General features: G+C 40.9%; 2 protein-coding genes across 9 annotated transcripts in view; one reads left to right on the forward strand and one right to left on the reverse strand.

Moving 5' to 3' along the window:
* Window positions 1–19063, forward strand: part of rnf34b (ring finger protein 34b) — a 42415-nt gene extending 23352 nt beyond the window's left edge. Inside the window, exons 7-8 of one of the 3 annotated variants that reach the window (XM_076886476.1) lie at window positions 15491–15577; window positions 18893–19063. In XM_076886476.1, coding sequence (XP_076742591.1) covers window positions 15491–15573 — 83 coding nt within the window. In that variant the 3' untranslated portion in view covers window positions 15574–15577; window positions 18893–19063. Of the gene's footprint in view, window positions 1–6523; window positions 6608–15490; window positions 15578–18892 lie in introns of those variants that run through there. The other 2 variants (XM_076886477.1, XM_076886475.1) reach the window with 2 other exon arrangements.
* kdm2bb (lysine (K)-specific demethylase 2Bb) overlaps window positions 291–26916 on the reverse strand; it is a 33092-nt gene continuing 6466 nt past the window's right edge. For 4 of the 6 annotated variants that reach the window (XM_076886472.1, XM_076886471.1, XM_076886469.1 and 1 more), the window contains 14 exons: window positions 26677–26830; window positions 26449–26564; window positions 25759–25879; window positions 24973–25379; window positions 24778–24864; window positions 19058–19288; window positions 11857–12000; window positions 11680–11767; window positions 11215–11549; window positions 8292–9367; window positions 8037–8200; window positions 6539–6700; window positions 4559–4777; window positions 291–2491 (listed from right to left, as the gene is read on the reverse strand). In XM_076886472.1, the coding sequence (XP_076742587.1) occupies window positions 2310–2491; window positions 4559–4777; window positions 6539–6700; window positions 8037–8200; window positions 8292–9367; window positions 11215–11549; window positions 11680–11767; window positions 11857–12000; window positions 19058–19288; window positions 24778–24864; window positions 24973–25379; window positions 25759–25879; window positions 26449–26564; window positions 26677–26830 (3486 nt within the window). In that variant the 3' untranslated portion in view covers window positions 291–2309. The remainder of the gene's footprint in view (window positions 2492–4558; window positions 4778–6538; window positions 6701–8036; window positions 8201–8291; window positions 9368–11214; window positions 11550–11679; window positions 11768–11856; window positions 12001–19057; window positions 19289–24777; window positions 24865–24972; window positions 25380–25758; window positions 25880–26448; window positions 26565–26676; window positions 26831–26916) is intronic. The other 2 variants (XM_014409370.3, XM_076886470.1) reach the window with 2 other exon arrangements.

Genomic DNA, 26916 nt, shown 5'->3' on the forward strand with positions numbered 1-26916 from the left:
TAGAGTTAAAGACTTTTTTGAAAAAGCAGACAATTTCCAAAATCAAACTTTGAAAGACCTCCAGAAACCCAGGAGAAATATTGTTCAAGACCACTTTTAAAATTCTCAATAAAGTCTGGCTCGTTACAAGTAAAATATAAAGAAATGAGGGGTGGCTCAAGAGTTTTGCACAGTACTGTATAGGAGCCAGCGTGTATTAAACACAGAGGTAAATCTAACATGACCAGCTTTCCAGTATAAGATACAAACCTGTTACTGATTAAACCCAAAGGACGAAACTCACACACTCATCAGTATTTAAAATGAATTTAATATCTCAAAGGTCGACTCTGAAGAGGCTTTGCGTGTACATTATGTACAGATAAATAGATCTGAAGTAATGTACTAAAATATTTCATGGAGACACGGCCTTTTAATAAAAACATAAAATTTTAAATGTAAACCCATCCACTGAACTGTATGGACTGGAGTGCTATTCAAAAATTACGCAAAAGACTTCATTTTAGAAAAATCTGGAGTTTCAAAGAGGAAAACGAAATTCTATTAATCACTAAACTCATGAGTCAGTCAAAACTTCCAACGACTTCTGAATGTCTTAATACAATTATAAAGAGTATAGGTGCACAGTAAGAACATTGCTTATGAATTTGAAACTTTATCACTGAATGACAGGTCACAATGTACTTACATCAGAAGATCAACTCAAAATATCATAAAAAAATAAAAAATAAACCAGTGTTAATGTGTTTTTTGTTTTCAGTGAACTTTCTGGCTAACAAAGAAAAAAAAGCCTTTTTTAACTTTTATATTTTACAGAAATCTTTCATACAACCCTCTGCTGACCTTTTCACTTTTCTCCTACACTGGATACAGTGTATTTGGTCTCATGCTGAGTTTCTGGTGAAGGCCTCACATTTTGAGATTGGAATGGCTTCACTGTTATTGGTTTCACTTGTTTTCTCAATGTTGTTGTCAATTTCCTTGGAACATGACACTTTAGGCATATAAAGCCCAAAATAAGAGCGATTTACAAAGTAGAGACACTCAGCTGCATTTTTCATTTGTATGTCTGATCCTCTTTTCTAAATTTAAACCTTATGGGCTTTACAGATTCTTTACTCCTTGCATGATTCAGCACAGTCTCTTCTTTATGGTAACATGGAGTTCAGCGGGAGTAAACATGGTTATATCGTTTAACTGTTACTAACTCTACTGACAGTGGTGTAAACATGTCTGCATGCAGAGCTAAAACGCTTCCTTCCACAAAGCACCGGGAATACTAAAGAGTAATGGAGATGTTTTTATCTTATAATAGCCCAGTTACCTACAAGCTGTTAGTAAAATTAGCAGAACGTTTTAGTGTTTAAAAAATATGCTTTATACACTGTACACTGTATAGTGTATGTAAGAATGCATTCATGTATTCGTATTGACCACATCAGTGCAAATAACTAGATATTTCATCCAAACGGACATGGAAAACAAAATATACAGTACCTTTATCTAAAAGGAAGCAGAACTCTGGCATATACAATAATAAAATATAAAAACACCCACACAAACAAAAACTACCATCCTACAAGTCTGGCAACAAATCGTTAGACCTTTGTCTCTCGACAATAAAAAGCTTAACAGTAATGCCAACTAATAATCGCTTTCAGTGCTGTGATACTGTACAGTGGTGCATTTAATAAAAGCTACTTTTAGCCACTCCCTTATTGGAAAGGGGTCACCACAGCGGGTAGCTCCGCGTGTTTTAATTTGGCTGTTGTTTTTCTTTTTTTATGTCCGAATGCCCTTCCTGACGCAGTCCTCAAAGGGATTCGTGTCTCCTCCCCGGATACTGGGGGTTCCTTCGCTTATTAGGCGAATTTGAAAACCACTACAGCATGGAGCCACTACAGTGGTCCATTTAATACTGCACATAAATGTATGAAACACTTTCTGATACAAAAATATTCTTCTATAATGCAATAAACTTTGCATTGAAACAAAAAATAGTCTATAAACACCAAAAAGATAACCAGGATACAATACATAAAACAATCAATATAAAGAATAAATAACGTATAAACAGGTGTGACAACAAAAACTTATATATATATATATACATATATATATATATATCTCCATTACAGGACCATTTTTACATTCTTGCTTAGCAGCGCAAACTCCCTTTATATCAGTTTTACAGGAGTCCTTCACGCTCTTTCACACACAAGTAAGCAGTCTTCTGCTGCCTCCATGTGGACGGCACTTTTACTACTTGTGAAAAAAAATAAAAAATCACACCAGAGTTGTCCGTGTGCCTAACTGATCTTCTGCAGCAGTTTATCCTCAATGAGTTCAAACTGCACACTGACGGACATTTCGGCGATGAACTGGTCACATCCTTCCTTGGTCACCTGTTTGCAGTATCGCAGGTCGATATGGCAAATGCTTCCACAGCGCTTGAAATAGGTCAGCGACTGGTCTGTGACCCTGTTACAGACTGCAGGGAGAAATTGGGTTGGGAAAAAAATTAAATGGTGTATAACAGGTCACCTGCGCTGAAACAGACTCTGCACACGCATGGATTAATCAGCCTTTTGGGACAGGAGCTCAAACGGTCTCAGTATGGTGAGGTTTCTAAAATGGCCCTTTGATTTACCGCGTTTACCATTTGATAATATTCTTGGAAGAAAAGTATTGAGTTATTTTTATCAGTTCTGCACAGGCCACTGAACAAGATTTCCTCTCCAAAATTACAGTACTGTGCAAAAGTCTTGACTCACCCCTCATTTCTTTATGCTTTGGATCCAAGGAGCCAGATTTTCTAGGAATTTCTTCATGCGATCTTAAGCAATAGGCTTTGTGAAGGCAATTTTTCTTACACACTGGCTGCTTTTCACTATTTTTCAGTCCAGTCCTTGTACCTGACATTTTCAGAGTAATGTTTTTGTTTGTCTGTTTGTTTGTTAAGCCAAAGCCACTTAAGACTGACCTATGAATCATTTAAGAACCAAAAAGGTACCTAAATCTAGGGATAAACCAGTGTTGTATCAACAGATAACAGAAAGCTTAGCAAAAAAGAAATTTAAAAAACATTACTAGTAGCCAGTCAGCTCTGCCTGGTGCGCAATGCAAAACTAAACAAGCACAGGACCAAAGAAGAAGTGGCAGGGCTACAAAAATCTATCTACAACAGATAAACAGTATCTGAAAGCTGGGTCCTGAAGAACTAGAAAAACATCCAAAGACTGAACACAGGACCTGAGACATGCACCTGGCCCCTCAGTTGATCCATCTACTGTTCACTGAAGCCTACTTTGCGGTCTACAAACATCAAGTCAGAATCAGTCTCAGTGGATGGCTGGCTGTCAAGACGCCACTCTTAAGGATTTGAAATCATCAATTATCATCATCGTTCGTTTGTATGGAGATACAACAGTGAGTGTCTACAGCCATCTGGTATTGTGGATCTTGTCAAAATTAATGGAATTATGAACGCAGGAAAGTACCGTCAGATTTTCATTCACCATGTAATACCATCTGGAAAGCATCTGATTGGCAGCGGCTTCATTTTTCAACATGATGCACTGCTAATACAGTAAAAGCATACCTGGATAGACAAACACATGACGAAAACACCATCAGTCATGGATCAGCCTCCTCAGAGCCCAGACCTCATCTTGACAGGGAGCAGAAAAAAAGGCAGCCGACATCCAAAGTAGAGCTTTGAATGTCCTTCAAGAAGCCTAACCCTAAGAGAGTTCAGGCTATGTTAAAGAATAAAGACCGAATATTGACTTTTAATCTCATTAAAACTGCACAAACTGTTTTTGCCGTATATGCTGTACTTCAGTGTATATTTGCACAATTTTTAATAAACTTCTGCACCTAATTTCAATTTTCCCAGCAACATATAAAGGAATGAGGGGTGATGGGAGTTATTTGCACAGTACTATAACTGCATTATTTATTAATATTGGACCCAAGTTTTCTAAAGCACGGTGTTGCTAATGGGGCTAAATATCAAGCTGTTTTATACATTCAATACTCAATACTTGAAATGTGCAATTCACTTGTATTTTTATTTTTTATTCCTATTTATTCTATTTATCCCCTTTGTATATTTTATTTATATTTGTCTCTGTATTCATATATGTGTGTGTGTGTGTGTGTGTGTGTGTATATATTATTTATATTTGTCTCTGTATTCATATATGTGTGTGTGTGTGTGTGTGTGTGTGTGTGTGTGTGTATATATATATATATATATATATATATATATATATATATATATATATATATAAATATATATATATATATATATAACAATTCTGTAACTGTAACTTCGGTCGTTGCTGTGCTTTTTGGAAGTCGAATTTCCCAGAGGAACCCACCCGAGGGATTAATAAAGTTCTATCTTATCTTATCTTATCATTCACTGGGATTATCTAAAGGGGACAGAGGTGATAATTCAGTATTCAGGTCTAATACATTTTGATTTCAGCCACAAGTCAGTGCAATGAGTCTAATCCAGGCAGATTTAGAGCCTACAAAGACAGACTCATACCTGACAGATTGATGTCAGTGAGTGAGTCTCTGGTGGTTGTCCCCGCAGCAGTCAGGATGTTAACCGACTGGTCAGTAACGTGGTTGCAGTAGCTGAGGTCCAGCTTAGATAAGAGGGGCATGTAACGAATGATGAGGCGCAGAGACGTGTCAGTGATGTCCAACCCTGCCAGACGCAGGTCCTCTACGTTACGCAGTTTACTCCTGTTGTCCAACTGACCTACAAAATGTGTAAAAACACAGGGGAGGAGATTACCAGAGGGATTAAGTAAAGAGAGATGATTCATGGTATATAGTTAATGAGCATGGAAAAGAAACAAATCCCCCAACAATGAAGTAATCCTACTAACAACTGCTGTCTCTGGATCTAAAGCCTGACATAACTCATCTCTCTGCCACAAAGCTGCATTGTTGTCTACAAACAACATTAAAGGCACACATCGCACATCTGGGTGACATGTTCCTACAACATGGCTGCTTTAGCCAAGACTCCAATTTTGCATTCATTCATGGCTGATAATTCTGCATTCAACAGAAAATACACCAGTTACAGCAATTTGCTAAATTGGAGAGGCCAGACTTTTTAAATGTATGCAGGTCTTCAACAGGAACCAGTGGGTTGGCTCTCGGTCTGAGTTACAGACCAGGTAAGGAAGTGGCCAATTATTGATAGACTGATTAATTTGATGTTTTATTTTGGTCAGTTATCAGAATTTGTTGACACAGAGCTCTTTTCATTCATTTCTGATACTACTCAAAGGTCTCAATTTAGTTTAGGTCAGGATGCTGCCTGGACAGACCCTGCAGGACCACTTTAAAGTCAAACAATGAATTGCTCTGTCTTCACATGGGTTCAGTAAGAAATCAGACAAACTAAGAACTACTGAGCAGGGAGAGTAAAGTATGTTTAAAATCCTGCCCGAGGCAGTATTTATAGTCTACATATTATTTATGATAAATGCAATTTACACTACTCTTGCTCAATCTCAGTCTTAATTTTTACTCTTCTTTAACTTTGCCTCATTTTTATTTTTATTGGGGGGGGGGGGGGGGGGGGGTTTCAAAGTCACTGTTGTATGCAGATTTTGCACACATCCATCACACAGTAAAGGCCCTTCACTATGCACCTGAAACATTTTAACTTTGTTATTTATCTACAGTACACGGTACTATTGTTATTCTTAATGTTGTAACACAATAATTTCCCTTTTAGGATCAATCAGTTAATCTATGCACCAATCAATCTACTTTTCCTATCTATTATGGCCAAACACCTCCACTTTGGTCTCAAAGTCTTGTGGTTTGCGCAGATGCAAACCTAAGCCTCTTTTTTAGAGAGAAGATACGTTCCCCTGGCAACCCTTTCAAAGAAGTCATACTTGTTCAGTCTTTTTTCCAATTTTGCCGTCACAAGCTTTGACATGCAAAATGCTAACAGAGACTTGTAGTCTCTGAGATGTAGCTCTTGTGTTTTTCTGCACATTGCACAGTCTGACTTTGGGGAGAATTTGCTGGGACATCCATTTTGCCACTGAGGTGCTCACACTTGCTGATGATCACTTAATCAAGTGCTTTTTTTTAGCAGCACCTGGCTGCTACTGACCTTCTTAATCCCTATGAAAGCTGTAACAGTGTATTTGGCTTTCACAGGACTCTATGCATGTGATAGAACTGCCATTTGACTGTGGAGGCTTTTTAAAAACAGTTTTAACAGGTTGAGATAAATTCAGGGGAAGGGCATGTGTGAAAACAGCTCTCAAAGATATTTAGTTTAGTACATAAACTTCATCTGAGCTTGTCTTTAGATGAATTTGTATTCTACCATTGTGAAACGGAGTGACTTGAAGTATAGTGATTCAGAAAAGAAAACACAGACAGAGTCACTATACCAACAATCTCCTTTCCCCCCCTCTGTAATCAAGCTCTCTCACTCAGTCAATAATGTTGTCCTGGTGTTCTGTGACAGAAAAACGGTTGGTACCTGGCCTATTATCTGTGGGAGGCGACAGCAAGTCTCTCATCTGAGCGTCTTTCAGTCCCTCGACCCACTGAACATCCAGAGTTCGCAGGAGAGGACAGCTGGAGGTGCAGAGAGCAGAGACGGCTACCCATGAGCATCCAGAGAGAAGCAGCACACGTAGACCTGCAAGGACACAAAAAACCTTGTTATAGACAGTTCTTAAAGTTTGGTTTGCTGTTTGATTTCATGTGGACAAATGCAACAATGTGGCATCTGCTTCTTCGTTTTCTGTCTCAGATGCAGTATTCTTGGTGTAGCAAAGAAAAAAAAACATCCTCTACAAATGTCAGCACAGAAAAATTACATTTAATCAAATACTCCCCCCGAAAAAATAAATAAATAAATAAATAAAATAAAACGCACATAATGAATGGATTTGAATTAGAAATTCTCTGGAAGATTGAACAGTGACATACCATCCACTCCGATACAGTATTATACATTATAACGTATACAGCTGCTGGCAATGACCACAGGGTGAATCAATGCACCCTCGTGGCTACACAGGTGTAAGTAAAACCTGTTCACACCACTCTTCCAGAAACCTTATGAGATGAGCTGCAGCGACGACTGTGGCTGCGATTTGGGCTGTGTCTGGAAAGGTTTAACACCAACTACATGCACTGGTTGCATTACATTTATGTTGCAGTATTTCTGAACTCTTGGAATGCTAACACATACTAACACGTGAGCTATATAAGGACCACAGATCTAAATAATTTTATTACCACAGAATCAGCCATAAACTCCAAACCATAACCACATTTACCTCCACAACCAGGCAGAGCAGCTGCAGCAGAGCTAACAGGCATTAGCTCCACACTGCGGCCACTCTGCCTGTTGAAACATCCTTTCAATAGACTGCAAATATCCTCTAACAGTACAGCATAAGCCTCAAGAGAAAAGGAAAAATGATTCTGAATGATTCCCAAAAGTAGTTTGAAAATATTTTTTCCCATATGTGACCATTAGGGGGCTCTGTAACATGATGAGCTCACTACATTTGGTTTTGCAGTGAGACAAACGTGCTGACCCCCCCCCCAAAAAAAAAAATAAAATTACATGATATTGCCTTATATCTGGTTTATTTGCCACAATTATGGCCAAAGGGTGGTAAAACTGTTTTGCAGCGAGTCTCTTTCTTTTCATGACTAAGCTGAGAGTGAAGACGTAAGACAATTACAAATTGTCCCAATCCATTTTGAGTCAGTCCTTAATGGACTGACACTACATAATGAGTTAGTCTCAATACATATTGATTGAGATTAACTAGTTTTAAAAATGTCTCTTTCTAAAGCCCGTCAGACCAACTCCCTAAATTGTGTCATGTTTCCGGTGTTAATAAACGGATAAATACACAAAACTGCCACATAAAATCCTTCATCATTACCTGTACATGTCACTAAGGCTGTTTCATACAGACACAAACACACCTGTGTAGATGGGTGGATTTACTTACCTGGAAGTCTGTTGATGAGCCAGCTGAGCTGCTTCTTGGAAATGTTGGTCCAACTGAGGTCTAGGGCTACCGGCTGTCTGCGGATGATCCCGCTCAGCATCAGGGGAGTGATGGACTTGCAGCGGTTCAGATTGATGTGCTTCCAAAGCCTTTTGTCACAGCACCTGATGAGAGAGACAGCGGACGTTTTTGCTGGACTGCTGTGTGATGAAGTGCAGAAGGCACGTTTTTCATCTTCACCATCTTTCTACTCACCATCTGTTCCAGGTCCGGCAGACACGCATGCAGACGCAGAGATCTCTGTGACTGAGGTGACCGAACACCATCATCCAGGTCTCTCGCTGCATCACATGCGCTTCGCCGTCGTTCAGGGGCAGTCTGTCGGGCGGGGGGCTGATGGGAGGGGGCCGGATCACGTGGCGCTCCATTTGGATACACTTCGGTGGCGACCGGCAGGGAAGCGGTCGAGGGCATATTGGTGCGATCGGTGTGTTTCTGTTCCAACTGAGCGGCGAGTAGCCACGCGGCATCCCGTTCATCTCCCGCCCCCGGTGTCGCAGCCAGTCGCCCAAGTCGCTGCTGCCATTATTAAGAGGCCACCTGGGCTTCTGTTCGTCCACTTCACTCTCGGGCTCAGATTTCACTGGCCTTTGATTCTGATTGGTCAAGCTGTCTTCTGTTTTCAGCGGCAGTCTGTTTTGATTGTTTACGCCTTCTTCCATTTTAAGGGCTTTACGACTCGGATTGGCAGGTGGGTCCTCAGTTTTTAGTGGTTTTCGGTTCTGATTGGTCAGGGAGTCTTCGGTCTTAAGTGGTCGACGATTGAGGTTGGCTGGGCTGTCCTCCTCCTTCTTCACTGAGCCCAGCTTCTGGCTGCTCAGACAGTCTTCTATCTTCGGAGTCTCCTGGCAGAACTCTTTGCTCGCCTCCTTGTTGGGGAGCCGCTTACGCTGATGTCGTGCTTTAAGCTGAGCGGAGCTTCTCTCTTGGGCTTCTCCCGACTCACCGCTTGGTCCCGCTCTGGGAGAGTTAGAGGATGTCTGGTCACTTTCTCTGGCTGCAGACGTTCTCAGCAGCGGGCTTAGAAGGACTTTAGCTTTGTCCTCTGCATTATTGTCCCTCTCTTTTTTCACCGTCACCTCTTCCTCAGCGTCCCCATCTTGGTCCTCGTCGTCATACTCATTTTTCTCCCTTAAATGCATCCTCTCCAAGGACAGCCCATCTTCTTCATGATCCTCCTGGTCGTCTTCTTCATCACCGTGATCATTCTCTCTCTTAATATGCTGAAGCAGCTTCGAAGTAAATGAGTCATCCGGTTTTGAAAGCTTCTTCTAAGAAAGAAAAGAGGGAGTGTAATTATGTTTTGAAAGCAGACAGAATTATCAGTTTTTCCACATAAAGATCAGGACTTTCAATTAAGTTCTTGTTTCTTTGACATATTTTAAATATATTCGAGTTTTTAATTAAACATCTGCAGACAAATATTTGAAAACTTTACTGCCTGTCTGCATTTTATGCAACATCTTAAACCAAAGTTGACAAAAAAATATCGTACTCTGCAAAAGTCTTGAGCCTCATTTATTTAATTTTCACTGGAAAATTACCACCTTAATCTCAAACACAGCCTGAACTCTCTTAGGCAGCTTTCTTGTCATTTCTTCAGGTCTTTAGGAATAGTTCTCCAGGCTTCTTGAAGGACATTCAAAGCTCTTTTTTGGATGTCGGCTGGCCTTCGTTCTCTTCTGAGGAGGCCCATCCATGACTGATAGAGTTGCACTCCGTGTTTTCCATCCTGGTATGCTTTTACTGCGTGCTTTCTACATGAGATTGCATGGTGGATCAAAATCTGACTGTAATTTTCTGCTTTCATAATTCCAACACCACTGGCTGAAATGCAGCCTTAAACCATGACAGAGCCTCCACCATGCTTTACAAACTGCTGTAGACACTCACTGTTGTATCTCTCCTCACCTCCTCCATGTGTATAGTTGTATAGTGTAGTTGTATAGTTAGTAATTATTACCTTTGTATCCCTTAATTTTACCAAAATTTAGCATGTTATTTATTTGTAATTTCTAGTTTTATATCTCTTGGAGATATATCTTTTATATAGTTATAAATGAACCATGGGGGCTTGGGGTGAAACAGAATTTCGGTACACTGTATACTGTGTATACTGCTGTATTGACAATATGAATCTTGAAATATATTGATAACAATTAACTAAAACTAAAAACTTTATCACTGCATAAGGCCCGTTGTCACTGATTTTCAGTCCAGAACTTGTGTAGTTTGTCATACCTCAGTCTGTTTCCCTTCTATAAGAATGGCTTCTTGACAGCCAACCTTCAACTAAGACCCTTTCTGAGGCATCAGTGAAAAGTAGATGGATCAACTGATAGCTCAGATGCTATGCAATGTGTGAAATCTTTGCTAAATGTTTTCCAATTTCTTGAGGACATGACTTTTGTTTTAGGCATGTCACGCCTTCTTTTTGTCCAGCTTCCTCAAATGTTTTAAGGACATATTGCACAGTATGCACTATGCTGTGAATGCATAAGGCATATGGTTTTCAGCTAGTTGCTCTTTGGAAATCACCTTCTGGGTAACGACATAATTACTACTTTATTTTTATCAAACTGTGTTTTCTTTGGCATTTTTCATAGATTCACCAAAATAAATGGGAACAGATTACATGTTTTAGAAACAGCCCGCTAGTAACAAAGTGCCAAAATATAATGGTTTTCGTCTGTATTGTCTATTACATATAGACACAGCATTGGTAGGTGTCTTTTTTTTTAACCTTAAGGATTCATAGATCACCGTTAAGCAGCTTACCTGGCATTGAAAAAACACTGATTTGAAAATGGTCAGATACAAAGACTGCTCTGAAAATGAGTGAAAAAGCAGCCAATGTCCAAAGAAAAACTTTGGAGGGCTGTAACAAAGCCAGGTGAACTATTGCTCAAGATCACTTAAAAAAAAAAAAAGACAGTCTGACTTCTTAGAAGCAAAGTATAAAGAAATGAAGGGTGGTTCAAGAATAGTTATATTCTTCCATTTTTGGTTTTCTGCATCTTCACCGTTTGTAACATTTCCGACAACATTAAAAAACTATTTTAAATATATTTTTAAAAAGCCTAAATAAAAAAACTTTACAAAGAGACATGAGTCTTACCTTCTTTTTAACAAAGCTAGGCTCATCATTTGTGTCAAAAAGTTTCCTCTTTTTCCTAAGAGGATTGTCCTCCAATCTCGGCCGGGGCATACCATCTAGAGAAAGCAAGGGGGGGCGTTTTTTAGGAGGCTCCTCGTCATTTTTCTTTGCGATTACATCCCGTTCCACCTTCCTCTTCACAGCAGAAGTGGTAGTCAAGGCAGCAATAGGTGTTGGCGCCACCATGGGTAGGTCTGGCTCTTCCTTTGAATCTCGGTTTAACCTCGGTTCTTTGAGCAGCGAGCCAGGAAGGTTGGATGCATACTTAAACCCTGGGCCTCTTTTTTGCTTTGAGGCCAAAAGGTTAGGAAAAAAGAGAGCACAACTTTATTTTTCTGGTTCTTAGATTCTTAACTAAAACTCGGCTGTTTAACAAATGCATCACACACACACACACACACAGAATAAAGTCCATACTGATGCTTACTTTTCCAGTTTTCCCAGCATGGTTACATTTTGGGCACTCCCAGCAGTTTGGCAGCTCATCATTGACTACTCCATTTGAATCTTTAATCTGAATAACAAGAAACACACTGGCTATTAAACAGCGTTTGACATGAAACGAGCAATTATTCAACAGCTGACTGACACTCAGGTCTTCACCTTGAGACAGTTAGGGTGAACGATCTCGTTACAGATGGAACACTCCATGAGCATAAGGTTAAACTTCTCTTCCTCATCCTCCACGGTGTCCTCCTTGCCTGCCTCGCCACAGACGAGACACACTGCTGTGTGGGGTAGGACGGGCTGGAGGAGGGAGAAAAAAAAAACAAAGAAAAGACAGTGCAGAAGATAAAGGCTCTGCATCAGCTCACTCTCGTCTTTTTAAGCAATTCTTTGTCACAACAAAATTTAACCCACACTTTTTCAGAAGGGTGAAACAAAGCAGAACTGGAACTATTTGCTGCCATGGCTTTCAACAGCCTACTCCTCATATGACTCAACTAAGGACCCAGAAAATTTTAAATCCAATCTGAGTGATGGAAAAATGTAAATTGACTGGCATTTATATAGCTCTTTTCTCGTCTTATCGACCACTCAAAGCACTTTACACTACAAGCAACAGTCGCCCATTTACACACACGTACAGACAGATCGTTTTATTCTATACATCCAATACTTTTTCCATCATAGACACACACAAATCACTCACTGGAGGCAATCTGGAGTTCAGTTCCCAAAGATCACATGGACCAAACGCACAACATCAAGCCATTTGCTTCAGCTCCCAGCTTCCTCTATCTCCTCTGAGCCACAGCAACCTCAAAGTAATAATAATGTAATATTGATGGAAGATTGACTTCACTAATTGCTAAGACAGTAGCTGGTTTATAGAGTTGTATAAGCTACCCTTAATTGTGATCTAAAAGCCTGACAGCTCAAGTTTGCCACCATAGCTTTAAAAAAAATGACCTGATTTATTCATTCATTTATATTCCATATGAATCCAGAGTGTTATAGCCCTAACAGCTAGTTCATCATTTACCGTGAGGTTCCAAACAGATTTACAACAACATTAGCCAACTAATAAATGGGCTAAAGCAACAGAGTGGCTCTTGATGAACTGTGTGTAATCGCTGGCTCTGATGACTGCTCTCTATCTGTGTTAGAGTAAGTTAATATGAAGGGCGAGTTAAGCATGTTTTGCATTATTTAAACACGAGTCACGGTGGCTAAAAAGCCGAAGACCCGACAGCTCTCGCTATCTTTTAACTAGCATGATTAAACATTAAAACACAGTCCTTCTCATCATATAAAAGGCAGAAATAATCAAACTCAGCCTCTCTACAAGTCTCTGTCCTTGGTACTGAAACATTTAGACCAGGCCATTATCACTTTCTCCGTGCGTCTATATAATTGCTACTGTAACAGGTAATATCTGATACTGCTACTTGCATTCTTTTTTATTACACAGCTACAACAAACAGCAACTAAAAAAAAAAAAAAACATTCAGGCAGCTACTCCAGAACCAAACATAATAAATTATAGTTATACTTATATAATAATATAATTACTATTTTCTTATAATAATTATAATAATTATAAGAAAGCCAGGCTTATGAGTTTCTCACTTTCTCAGTCATTGAGGTCATGAGCCATTCGGTCTAGCATTTGAGTCAAAGACAACTGGACTTCTTTCTATAGATTCATGAGGATGTTTCACCTCTTCATCAAGTGGTATCTAATCCTGGGATCTTTATGTTTAAGGTCACATGAATGTGTGAATGACAGCTGAAGCACCTGGAAAAGGACCTCAAGAATTAAGTCTTAAATGTGGTACCAACATCTGAAACTCTTCAATCAGTTCTGAGAACTCACCACACTCGAGAGGCTTCGTGAAACACCTTCACAAACCTAAAAGGAACTGCAGTTTCCTTCAATGCTTAAGACTACCATGACCTGGATGACTGAGAATCTACACAGAAAATATTGCCTAGGGAGGGAGGAACACCCTTCAATTGGTGCAGGAATATGAAACAGTATCAAGGAAGTTGACTAAAGGAACCACCTCTGCTTTAACCTAATGTGCAGACGCCTTGGGTCCACAGTCGAGGGACATAAAGCTAAGCAGAACCAGCTGCTGAGTGAAAGGATAACACTGGTCTATGTCACTACAGATGCACTCAAGGACAATAAAGTGATTGTGACTGAGACTTTTAGTTTAGCTAACAATAGATACAACAAACAGCTATCCTAGCTCTGTAAGTACTTTAAAGCTCACTGAGGCATTAGAAGTTGTTTGTTTAATCTGTAGAGAAACCAAGCTGTCGTTTGATCAGAGGTTAAATACTTGAATTATTTCTTGTCGAGAAGGTTTGACTTCTTCACTGATAGTGACACCAATATGCAAGAGACTTGCATTTAAATAACTTCATCATCAAACAAAGAAGATACAGTAAGTTTTAGATAGCTTATGTAGGCGTTTCCATTCATTTTCAGTATTCATCCAAAGTGAATCACCCACTGGGTGTACCTCCTTATTTCACCAAAGGCTTTGAATTTGCCACCAATCAGGGACTTCAGGAAGTTAAAACAGTGAGTACCGTTTATATAAAACAGAAATGGAAATGTGAAACTAACAATTTTGAATATAAGTATATGAAACTCGTGGAGAGTCCTAGTAGATATGTCACCACAGCTGTGCAGACGCCTGCTCAGGCTCTTCAAGGTGCTGGAGGCATGTGGCTCCCAGGAGGCCAATCATTATCACTTGTTGTCGAGCTTCGAGCAGCATCAGTGACTATATCTGATGAGAATTACTTTCAATTGGAAAGAGCTGCTTGTTGGATTCCTATATTTGAAGCAGTGAATACAGCTGCTCTACTGGTATGAGTTTGGTGAACTTTTGTGATGGAAAGGAATCAGCTCTCCCAATTTTATTCTATTTTTTTTACATTAATGTGTGTTATTTATGATGCTTGTTCCCCTGTAGCCAACAAGCATACCACGATTTGTTTGTGCGTTCTCCAATGAGCACAAGAACCAATGTTAATTCGTTAACCAATACTTTTCCTCAAAGATTCTTTTTTTCCTGATGAAATTAAGATAATAACGGAATAAATCAACAACAAATCAAAACAAGTTGAAAGTACTCAGGACAGATGAGATCCAATCAGAAATAATGAAGCTGTGATGAAAGGCAGGACAAGTCGGAAGTGATCCAATGAGAAGTAATCTCCTTGTAATTGTGTAAGGAAGGATTCAGCTAGCATCCATGCTTCCTGTTTCTAATGAAAACGCGACAACATGTCAACGCTTCGGAACAAGAAAAGAGCAGATATGTGGAAGCTCTTCACATTTGATCTCAAAGATGAGAAGCTTTGTAAACCGTGCTGAGCGAACCCTCACAGCCCAACATTTACACTTTATATTTTAATCAACTGAATCAGCTTCAGATTTAGCCTACTATAATGATATTTAGTCTAATAAAACTATAAGAATTTAGATGCCTAACTTATGACTAAAACTAAATGACCTTTTAGTCAACAGACTACAACTACATCGAAATTGCTGTCAAAATTAATGCCCGAACTATACTTCAGCAGGAAATCTACCCTCTTTTAACCCTGCGGCATAACCTTCCACGTACCCTGACATCTATCTTGCGAGAAATTTAACTACATGTCAGGTCACGGCGTAGGGCTAAGATAGGTCATAAGTAAATTTCCTGCAGAAGCCTAAATCAGGCACACTTAGGAGTACATCCATCCATCCTCTTCTGCTTATCCTTTTCAGGATCACAGGGGGCTTGGAGCCTATCCCAGCTACCATACGGCAAGGTACAGCCTGGACAGGTCACCAATCCTACACAGGGCTAAAACAGTAAGAAAGGCAACCATTCACACTCACATTCACACCTACGGGCAATTTAGAATCACCATTTAACCTAACCCCACTAACTGCATGTCTTTGTACTAGAGCTGGGCCATATTATACCGTTCACGGTAATACCGGTATAATGTTAGGCAACGATAGGAAAATGAAATATCGCGATAGAATGGGAGTAAAACGCGCATGCGCAGTGCCTTTGTTTTCATACGCACATGGCCGATTGTTGAGTGAAACAGATGAACCAGAATTGGTTTGTAAAAATGGTGCAACTTCCGTGATGTGGAACTGGTTTGGTGTTTGTCCGTCAGATACACAACAAAGCACATTTTTTTGCAGAACATGCAAGCGGCCGTTGTTATTGTCGTATTTGTCGGACTAAGATGCTCTTAAATCTGGGAGTAATCTGGGTCCTAAACTCCGTATACTTCAGGTCAAACAACACTGCAGCATCACTTAGAGTTAAAAACTGTCTAAATTCTTTCATCTTTAATAAAACGATCAGCATTGCTGCTTTACCAGGTGTAACTATAAAGTTTAACTTCCAGGCATCCATGAAAACAAAAGTTATTACATTTAACGGAGTTAGAAGTTAGCAGGAAGCTAGCGGAAGTTAGCTCGCTAGTTTCGCTAGTTACCTAAGCATGATATTGCATGTTCTGACTGAGAGATTTCTGAAAAAAATCAAACGTACAGCTCTGCTATCACTTCCAACATAAATGAAGACAGGAAACTAAACAGCATTGACGTTTGCAGGGTTACTGAAGTTGGGCTAGCTGCTATATAATGATGTGCTACGTGATTGCTAGCGACACAGCTATGTTAGCATAACATAAACAGTGAAGCTGGAGGACGAACACTAACACTTTTCCACTTATAAAAGTTAACGTGAAGGTTCTTCATGGTTAGAAACAAATGCAATCGCATGGCAGGATGCTGTAAACGGACCAAACTTCAGTCAGGAGAACAACTGAGATAATTAGGGTTGCCAACTCCCTGAAAAATAAATAAGGGACACCTCGTGGCCAGGGCCGGGCGACCCAGTTGTCTTCACCCTTCCCAGTGTGGTGAATTTTCTAGCTCTTTTTTTGTGTGTGAAATTATTTTTTTTAACCCTTTGACTTGAATTTGATTTAAGTAGATGTGTATTCTTTGTGATATGAACACATGTGAAACAAATGATCATTTAGCCATTTATTTTTAGCTCAAAATGACAACATTAACACATAAAACAGGTCTCCTTCTTAAACAGAAGCCTGTCATGCTTAACTTTTGAGAATATAAGTAAATCTTTCTTTAAAAGAACTCTGTCCTGCTTAACTTAAAATAATAGAAAACAATAGAAAGAAAAATATTCTTGTAACAGTGCACATTTAGTGCATTTAGTACAATTGGCTTCAGCTGAGGTATTATTTCAGCTTTTCTAATGCTAATCAGCTGCTCCCGTTTGAAAACCCGCTTGTTCCCATGATTACGCATCTTAACTCATCATCATTATTCATCTATGTATTACTTTTATGTATTAGTCATCTATTTGTTGTAATCATCTATCCTTGCAGTCGTTTATTACACAAAATAAATTATATTATCACACTTCTGGCCACATAGCGCTGATATTCACTGCACATGCCCATATTAACTTTTTCCAGCCAGGTGTTTTCCTTTTCCCATTCTTCCCTTTCTCTGAGGGGAACAAACATTGCTGCTCTAACGCTGGGCTCACACTGTGCGGTTTTAGGCCCATTTTGAGCCGATTTTTGAGTGATCGGACCGATTTTGGCCTTCATCGTGCGTCGTGTAGTATACGTGGGGTAACGAGAAGTGATTAACACCTCACGACCAGCTCCCGATCATCAATCGCTCGTGAGGGTGTCACCACAGCCGCTCACACTGCTCACGCGCAAACGTAAACGTTGGTGAAAAAGACGGAGCAGCACGGCTGTGCAGCGTGTGATCTGGACACAAGCGATGGAGGCACAACTTGTAGAACTTTGGAAAGCTCATCCGAGCCTTTTCGATGTGGCCTCACAAAATTATCACGACCACAACAACCGTGAAAATAGTTGGATCTACATCGCTGCTAAATCACAGCTGCCTGATCAATGTTTTTCATTAGCAATTTAGCAAAGTTGATGGTGGTGGTGTGTCTGTGTGAGTGAGAGACAGAGAGAGCGAGCGACAGATTTTCTGTTATAACCTTAATTTTATGGACCCACAGTGTGAGCACTCAGGTCGCATCAGAGCATCGGGCGGTATAGTGTGAGACCTGCATCGTGACCTACCAACTTCTAACCCCTGCGAGTCAATCGTGCAGTTTGAGCAGGAGCTGAATAACGCGACTGAAAAAATCGCACAGTGTCTGCCCAGCTTTAGGTGTACTGTCGTCCGAGACTTGCACCGCAGTGACGGCGTTTGTTTCCCTGTTGGCCATGCTTCTTGTTGTGGTCATCTGTTGTCTTCCGGTATTTTCTCCGTAAGCGACCTTTCCTCGACCAATGAGATGAGCGGTAATCTGAATTGTCATAAGTGTGCTGTCAGCTCATTGGTCACAAAGCAGGAGAGGGGCTGGGAATTATGTTTTCAAACAAAGCGTTAATTCCATAAACATTTATAGACTACTTTTGATTCTCACTGTATTACGGGACAAAGTGCGTCCCTTATTAGCTCAATACGGGACGTGTACTTTTGTTTCTAAATACGGGACGATTCCGTATTTTAAGGGACGGTTGGCAACCCTAGAGATAATCCATCCACAATACGAGGTTAGTCATTACTATACTGCAACAACATGGGAATAGAGCAGCTGCCAGAGAATTCAACATTAATGAATCAATGGTACAGAAGTGGAGGAAGCAAGAAGAATGAGTTTAATAAAGTTTGATTTATCTGACTGCTTTGTTTCGCTTAATGTGCCTTATAATCCCGTGCACCTTATGGTCTGAAAAATGCGTACTGCACACTGCAGTTTAATGTTGCAAAGCACCTCTTTTTAACTTCAGTGGATATTATACATGGTTATGCTCAGGATATGTCAGCCCATTTCTACTGGAAATGCCTTTTGGTTAAACTTTCAGCAAGGAATTTGCATTTGCACTGTTACATTTTTATAAAGCTTTAATGTACATAAAAACCAGCTTCTTGTTTAAGTGAAAATAAATGGAAGGTTGTCTTTTTGCGCTAGTAATGTTGTGGAGTTGTATTTTGTCTCGCATCAATTATATCGTTGGTTATATCGTTATCGCAAATTTTCAAATATATATCGTGATAAATATTTTTGGCCATATCGCCCTGCTCTACTTTGTACTATAGGAGGAAGCCAGAGTACCCAGAGAAAACATGCAAACAGAAAGGCCCCGGCCAGATGGTGGAGTCGAACTGAGGACCTTCTTGCTGCGACCCAACACTGCTAACCACCGTGCTGCCCACACTGATGACTACACCACACAAAAGTTCACTCACACACATCATACTTACAGCAATGCACTGCCTCATGATGCAGGACTGCTTCATGCGTCCCGGCCCGCCGAACTTCTTCATGTCTTTGCAGAAGTGACACTCTCCGCACTCCGTCCGCAGACACGCCTCGCATTTCCGACAGCGTGTCCGTCTCCTCCTGGCTCCAGATGTACCCCGGCTGGCCGACAGCTTGACCGCTGATGCGGGAGATGCTGCCATCTTAGGTTTTGGCCGGTTGGGAGGCCGGGGCTAAGGAAAAAAAAAAAGAAAAAGGAAAAAAGAAATGGTAAATGGCCTGTATTTGTATAGCGCTTTACTTAGTCCTTAAGGACCCCAAAGCGCTTTACACTACATTCAGTCATTCACCCATTCACACACACATTCACACACTGGTGATGGTAAGCTACATTGTAGCCACAGCTGCCCTGGGACGCACTGACGGAGGCGAGGCTGCCGGACACTGGCGCCACCAGTAGGCAACGGGTGAAGTGTCTTGCCCAAGGACACAACAACCGAGACTGTCGGAGCCGGAGCTCAAACCGGCAACCTTCCGATTACAAGACGAACTGCCAACTCTTGGGCCACGATCGCCCCAAGAAAGACAAAACAGAGAGGAGGACAAAGTGCGGTGCATCAGTAACGATAAGCCAACAAGTATGCACTTAAAGGTCAGATAGAGTCATGTGTTGGCAAAGAGTGAATGTTCAAAATATTCACCAAGTACATGTTAAGCACGCCGCGGGATGCAGCGCAGCGCAGTTAATTAATATAACAATTAGGATGTCATTGGCAAAGTACTCGCATCATTAGCTTTCACTACCTTTGGTTTGCATTGTTAATAACAAACCGCTGTACATGTTTATCATCATTCTGATGACTGATTATCTCCATTCTAATAATGAAGCTCTGCAGTCGAGCGGCCCTTTTAGAGCACACTTACAATCATGTTACATAAAAAGAAAAAAAAACAAAAAAAACAAAAAAAGAGGCAATTAAATCCAGCTGCGGTTGGTGCTACAGCTGACGTCTAAAGTACTGCCTGGACCCTTCTTTGTTTCCCCCCCATCTCTGGGTCAAGATTTCCAGGCGCAGACGAAAGCAAAAAGGAAAAAAAACACCTGCATTTATATACGCAAAAACAGCACATAACACATATCCACAAACCTGATCGAAACATGCTGCGCATAAACACATTATTCACGCCTGGTATAGCTCAGAGTACGAGAGAAAACAAACACATCAAAAACGTCCCTGGAGGCGTCTTCCAAATTTAGCACCTCAATTGCTTGCGTGTTTCTACTTCAAAGAGGAGCTGCACTTATGGCTACATTTCACACATGGATCACTAGGATCTATTATTCCATGGTTTACAGCCGTGCGCGTTATTAAATGTGCTCTATTTAACAGAAGTGGCCAATTGAAATGAGGGAGTCTTTGATCAGCATCATTATTTTTCTTGTGTCATATATATATATATATTTTGCCCCCACCCCCTCGGGCTCACATCCCCACCACAACAATGTATTTTTAACATGAAAACCACAAGTCAAAACACTGCCAGCCATGCCACATGAAGAAAAAAATCAAAAATAAAAAGAGTGGAGTGTGTGAAATGAAATAAACATGAACGAGGAGTGCAAAACACTGCAGCTCCTGGAAATGAAGATCGGATTTCTTTAGTTACATCGGCAGTGCAGATTTTCCTAGTGTCAGCATAGCAACAGCCACGTCCCATTCCCTAACAGAACAGTCTATGACACACGGACTTGTAACCAATAAGAACTGTAATGAGACCATCTAACACAAAAAAAAAAAGAAAAAAAATTAAGTAGGCTCTGTCTTGCGCACATTGTAATAATTTATTCCAACAATAGCCACAGAATTGACTGACATAGGCAGTCAGATATGTGGTGACCAGACAGGATTAGCGGGAGATATTGGTGTGTGTGTGTGTGTGTGTGTGTGTGTGTGTGTGTGTGTGTGTGTGTGTGTGTGTGTGTGTGTGTGTGTGTGTGTGTAGGATGGGATGGTTGGGGAGGGGGTGGGATTAAGAAGAGAAGAAACAATGAAATGAGACCAGATTACCCAGCAAAACAACACACATGATGTTCTGCAACTCAGCTTTTGCCATTTTAAGTGTCAGCTGATGGGCTGAAGTTGCAATAGATTCACACGAAACAACAAGTAACCAGGCCGTGCAGGAACACTGCCTCCATTCATGTTTGTTTATGTCTGTGACATGAACCACAAGGAGGCAGGTTTTGGATTGTAGTCTATATTTTCCACCAATTCCCCCTCCAACTCTGCTCCCTCCCTGCAGACAGATAAGTGGGGTGATCTCTAAAGCAGATATCCTTCTGACACACAATTTTCAATCACAGGAAAGGCTGGCAACAGCAACATCACCAAAGACAACCAACTTCCCTTAAATCTCAGTAAGTACTCCCTGTATCTGCTCATGTTTTTTTGCAATGATATCCAAGAACTCCTGACAAGAAAATATGTCACCGGTGGCAGCTAAGCCTTCATCAGCATGTTTCAGGAAAAGCAGCCAATGAAATCTGTATTATGTAGCGTGTGCCTTTTTACAGCAAGAAGGATGCACATTTGTCCCCTTTGTGCAGTAACAAGGACAGCATGGGTGACCCGCTAGTGATTTCTTAGCACTACAGAGCTCATTCAGCTGGAAAACATTATGAGGAGCAGACCCTTATGTTCAGTGACACAGCCCTGAGCTAGTAGGAAGATACCCATCATTGCAGTGAAGACAGCACACACACGAACACACACTGCACACAATATGGCAAACTTCACAATCAGATAGCTGACAGCAGTAATACATGGAACACTGTGATGATCTAAACTCTGCACTGACATAAACACACCACGTTCACGTTGCTCTGATGCAATAACGGTTCCTGGTATTCACAATTTCTCTTCAAGGGGATATAGATAAGTAAACTTTTCAATGGAGATCAATTACAATGTCAATCAGTTTTAAAATCTCCATATATACAGAGCATGCATCGGAGATATTGAGACCACACAGCACAAGCAGATAATCGGGCAGTGATATTTCACAAGTTGCTCAGGTTGAAGTTGAACTGCTATGCTTTGGAGCAACGCAGTGATTTAACAGTTATACAACCTGCTGTGGACGTAATACATCCCAAAGATGTTTGAATAGTTGAACTTTGGGATAAAACTTGGAGGGGGGAAAAAGCCTTTTTAATATCTGTCAGCAGAGCAGAATTGACTCATTCATCTGCAGTCAGCATTTTTTTAATCTAAATGCAGGCACAGGCTTAATGTAAGGGGGGTGTGGTTCAGAGTAAAGAGTGTAGGGGGGGAAATATTTGAATTAACAATTTCCGTGAAAGTCCCATCGTCTAACGTTTTCACAAAAAATTATGTCTTTTCATTAACGCACACTGAAAGAAAAACCTTCCCCTTTTGTTTTGGTTTACCATGACATGTATTCTGATATCAATCGATAGGTTTACAATCAGACCGTTAGAGATTCAGCTCCTGCATCTTCACACAACCAATAGCAACCTCGAGCTACATAAACAGAAGCTCCTATTGCTGGATTTATCTGATAATAAAAATGCAAGCACGCACGCACGCACAAACAACAAATCTACCACAAAAAAAGAAGCAAAAAAAAATAAAAACAAAGGCAAAAAAATAAAATAGAAAATCAAAGCCCAAGCACAGAAGATACACTGAATCAGTGCTTTTGTCTTCAGGTATCTCCATTACTTCACTGCCCTGTGATGCTGCACACTGCTCTGTCTCACACAAGCATTCCTCTGGCGGCCTGCTTACGCCTGCCTGCAGGGCTTTTAGGGTGCTAACCTGCTCGGAGTCTGAGTCGTAGTCCTCATCATCGGCGCTCAGCGACATGGCCATGGCTGGTTTTCAGATACCGTCCAGCTTACAGCAAACTGACATGGCTGCAGTCTCCTCCTCCTCCTCCTCCTGCTACTGCTGTCAGGCCTATAGCCCTCCCTCCTGCTCCAAAAGCTCCACAATACCACAAGCAGATGTAGGAAACACATACAAGCCTGCCTCATTAATATGGATCGACTCACTGAGGAAGAGGAGGGGGTGCTGGGCAGCGCAGAGCCAATGGGAGGCTGCTGTGAATCAGAATATGCACTCGGGGGGAGTCTGCCTCCATCCAATGTGGAGAGAAAATGCAGTAAAGGTATTATCATATTTATGATGAGTAGCAGAGGGAGAGGAGAGCAGGCTCTGCACAGCCAGAGCCAGATGGCATCTCATTACAAAAGGCAAACACAAAGAGGCCCCACGACCAGCAGCTGGCCTTTGGAGAGCCCGGTGGGGGAGATCCTGAGGGTTTGTAAGACCCATACAAACTTCACTTTCATGCATTCCTGTAAAGCACATCTCATTCTTAAACTTTCAGCTGAGGCTCCGATGTCTTGTGTGTTTGTTTGGATACATTTTTAATCACACATATTCAGCGACTAAAATAGAGCAGCACTGTGGCATATTTAAACACTTCTAATTAAAATTGCAACCATCACACAGATTAAAGCCATTTATTCACATTTTGATTTGTTTTGGGATATCTTATGTTACACCGTGAGTGAGATAAGAATTGTACTGATATTAAGGAGCATGTTTTTTTTTTGTTGTTGTTGTTATATTTGGATAATAAATGAAAAGCCTCAATTATGACCTCACAGTCTGCTGCTCAGCTCATGGCTAGAGAAACTCAGGTAACATGACATCAAATGCACTTCGAGCCTTCTGACATCAACAACCATTTTCGTCTTACGATATCACAATTTCAAATGAACCGTATCGCGGTGTTTCGAACAAATGCGAAACACCGCATTTGTGGAACTCGACACCACTCAAAACATATGACAGCAAAAAGGCTAGCGAGGGCAATATTTCTGGATCTCTGTAAATATTTAGTCCCCCCAACGTAAAACGCGAAGGCTGTGACATGGTGAGACATGCCATATAATTTCTGCTCTTAGTAAACAATGTTTTTATGGACACTAAAGGCTTGTTTTGGATTCGGAAGGCACACCAAAAAGCATTAATGACAACAAAACACATGTCAAATTATGCAGAGGAGCAAAAATATCTAATCATTTACTTCATTATGGGCAGGGATAGCTCAGTAGGTAGAGTGGTTGCCCCATGATCGGAAGGTCGGGGGTTCGATTCCCCTTAACAGCTACCCTGAGGTACCCCTGAGCAAGGTACCGTCCCTACACACTGCTCCCCGGGCGCCCAATGGCTGCCCACTGCTTCACTAAGTGAATGGGTTAAATGCAGAGAGCAATTTCCCCACGGGGCTCAATAAAGTACAATAAAGTACACACTTTCTACTGCAGCCCGTTATGACAAAATTATGCAAACTGTTAAATCTCCTGCTAAAGGGAAGGAGTGCAGTGAGTGGTGGGATGAGTGAGGGAAGACAGGACCTTAGCCATTAATAATTGTCCTGTACCAGATATGTACCTATATAACATAGGTAAAGAAATATATAAAATATGCACACCTGTATTGATAGGTAAATATCTATTTAAAATATACTCAGTGATGTTGCTTGCACCACAAATTTAAGCAAAAGGTGCATAAGCTTTGTACTACACAGGTATGTAGCACATAAAATGATTCTCAAGTGCCTGAAAATTAAGTAAAAACACTATATTTGCTGGAAAACAGATGTATTGCAGGTGACACTTTCTTACCTTTATGGTTTTCTTAGGCCAGTACACCACAGGATATCCAGTGATGGCTAATTTAGGGTCATCATCAGTATGTTCCTTTAAGACAACCTAGACGGGCACAGAGAACAAAATCAAAATAGGGCCGAACTATGATTCCTGTCTGTTAAGTAATCTGAAGGCATGCCGCAAACATGTTTGGTTTTTTGGGTTTTTTACCTTTAAGTCATCCAACAGCGCTTGGGGGTTCTCTATTCCCATTGGAATACATTTCCTATTTTCCGGGAGTGACTCGAGCTTTTCAATCAGCGTCCTTAGCCCATTCAGTTCAAACTCTGTTAAATGAATCCATTTATTCTGAGGCTCTGAGTTTGGAGAGTCTGAAGGAGTTTTAAGGAAATCTAAAGAGGCCGAGCTGGGGTTACAGCTGTCCTCAGAGTCGATGGATAAAACAGCTTTGAGATGTTGGCCCTTCCCATTGTCGGGTGTGCAGGGTCCATCCTGAGGAACTCTCTCTAGTTTTTCACCCTGCTCATCTCTGACATGAGTCCCACACGAGTCCTCGTTCATGTCTTGACTCCTGGAGTCAGAGGAGGGGCTTTCTGTCTTTGACTTTGTCTCAAAATCTGCAGGGATGAAAGCAGATTTCCTATAATGGATGTTTTGATAACGGGCATACCAATGAGCAAATAATTTCTCTAGTTTGGGGAGCACCTGTTAGTAATCCTGAAATTATGGGTCAATTTGTAGGTTAGCACATATAACAAAGCAACAACAACACATCCAAACCCCTGAAACATTCAAGTTTGATCTAAAGTGACTTCCTGTGACATACCAGCTGGGTTAGGCTCCAGTCAGTGCCCCTTCCCCTCCCCGGCAACCACATGTCGCTAGGGAAAAATATGTATTACCCAACCAGCCGGCGAGCAGTTGCTGGTGGTTGTTGGTCACAAAGAGGTATAGAGTGCAATTACTTTGGTGCCGTAATTGAGGTTTTTCACTCACCCATAGATTCTTTACGGATCTCCTGAGAAAAGTAGGACCGTTTGGTAAGGCAATGCAGGTATCTCTCCAGGACATACCAGCATATCTCATAATAGAAGGGGAAACGAAACTTGGAATGAACCTGAAGGGATGACAAAACAAAAAAAATTAAAAATGACAGATTCAATTAAAGAACCATTAAAAAGTAAATGAAAATCTCAAATGGATGCTTTCAATGATTGGTCATTTAAGTAAGGTTAAAACAAAGTTGGCCTTCCATTACCACAAAAGCTTTAATGCATATAAAAAACAGCTTAAAGCGTAAGTCAAACTATAAAGGACTATAAGGAACGAGGCGGCTGCTATCTGTAGCAGTATCTTGTGCTCTGACAGTCAGAGGCTATGCAGAATTCTCAGTAATGCAACTGTAATCCCAGCAGACCAGCTCACATTTAACAGGAAGTGGAAAAAGATAGCCACAAAGATGTTAATGCACAACGCAAGTAAAATATAGAAAGAACCCAAGAAAGGGTTACTTTATCCAAAAATTAGTTTTGCAAATGCCCACACCTCTTATTCTCCTGTCTCTCTCAAGGGTAAACTTTTCACCTTCCCCTGGTTCTCAGAGAGATTAATTTCTCCCACGTGGAGTTTACTATATTGCAGTCCAGATCAGAGTTAAGCCACAAAGTGGAGAAAATAGACTCCTACCTTTGTCCTGTTCTCTATCTCATAGATGGTAAGCTGCATAGGAATGTTAAAGCTGTGCAGAATGTTGCCTCCAAACACCAGTGTGTCCACGGGAGTGTAGACAGCGTGGATCCACCCTTAATTACAGAGAGTTAAATGTGTTATAAAATGGTCAAATATTCAAAGCTGAGCATTAACGGAGCCTAATCTATTCCTGCTGGCTACTTTAAGACAACCATGCCAACACACCAGATGGGATGAAGAAGGTGTATCCTTGTTGAAGCTCCACTCTCTGGCATCCATCAGCTCGGTCTCCCAGGAAGACATCACTCTGCTTGCCTGACAGGACCCAGTCCTCATACAGGGCAAGGTTATAGGGAGTTGGAGGCACAAGCCAGAACACCTGAGGAGAAGCAGTCATTTCTACTTAGAGTCTGTAACTGTTAACAACATTCAAAGCTTTGAGGAATATTAGCAGACGTCTTCGTA

The sequence above is a fragment of the Maylandia zebra genome, linkage group LG7 (assembly GCF_041146795.1).
Source record: "Maylandia zebra isolate NMK-2024a linkage group LG7, Mzebra_GT3a, whole genome shotgun sequence".
NCBI classification, from domain to species: domain Eukaryota; kingdom Metazoa; phylum Chordata; class Actinopteri; order Cichliformes; family Cichlidae; genus Maylandia; species Maylandia zebra.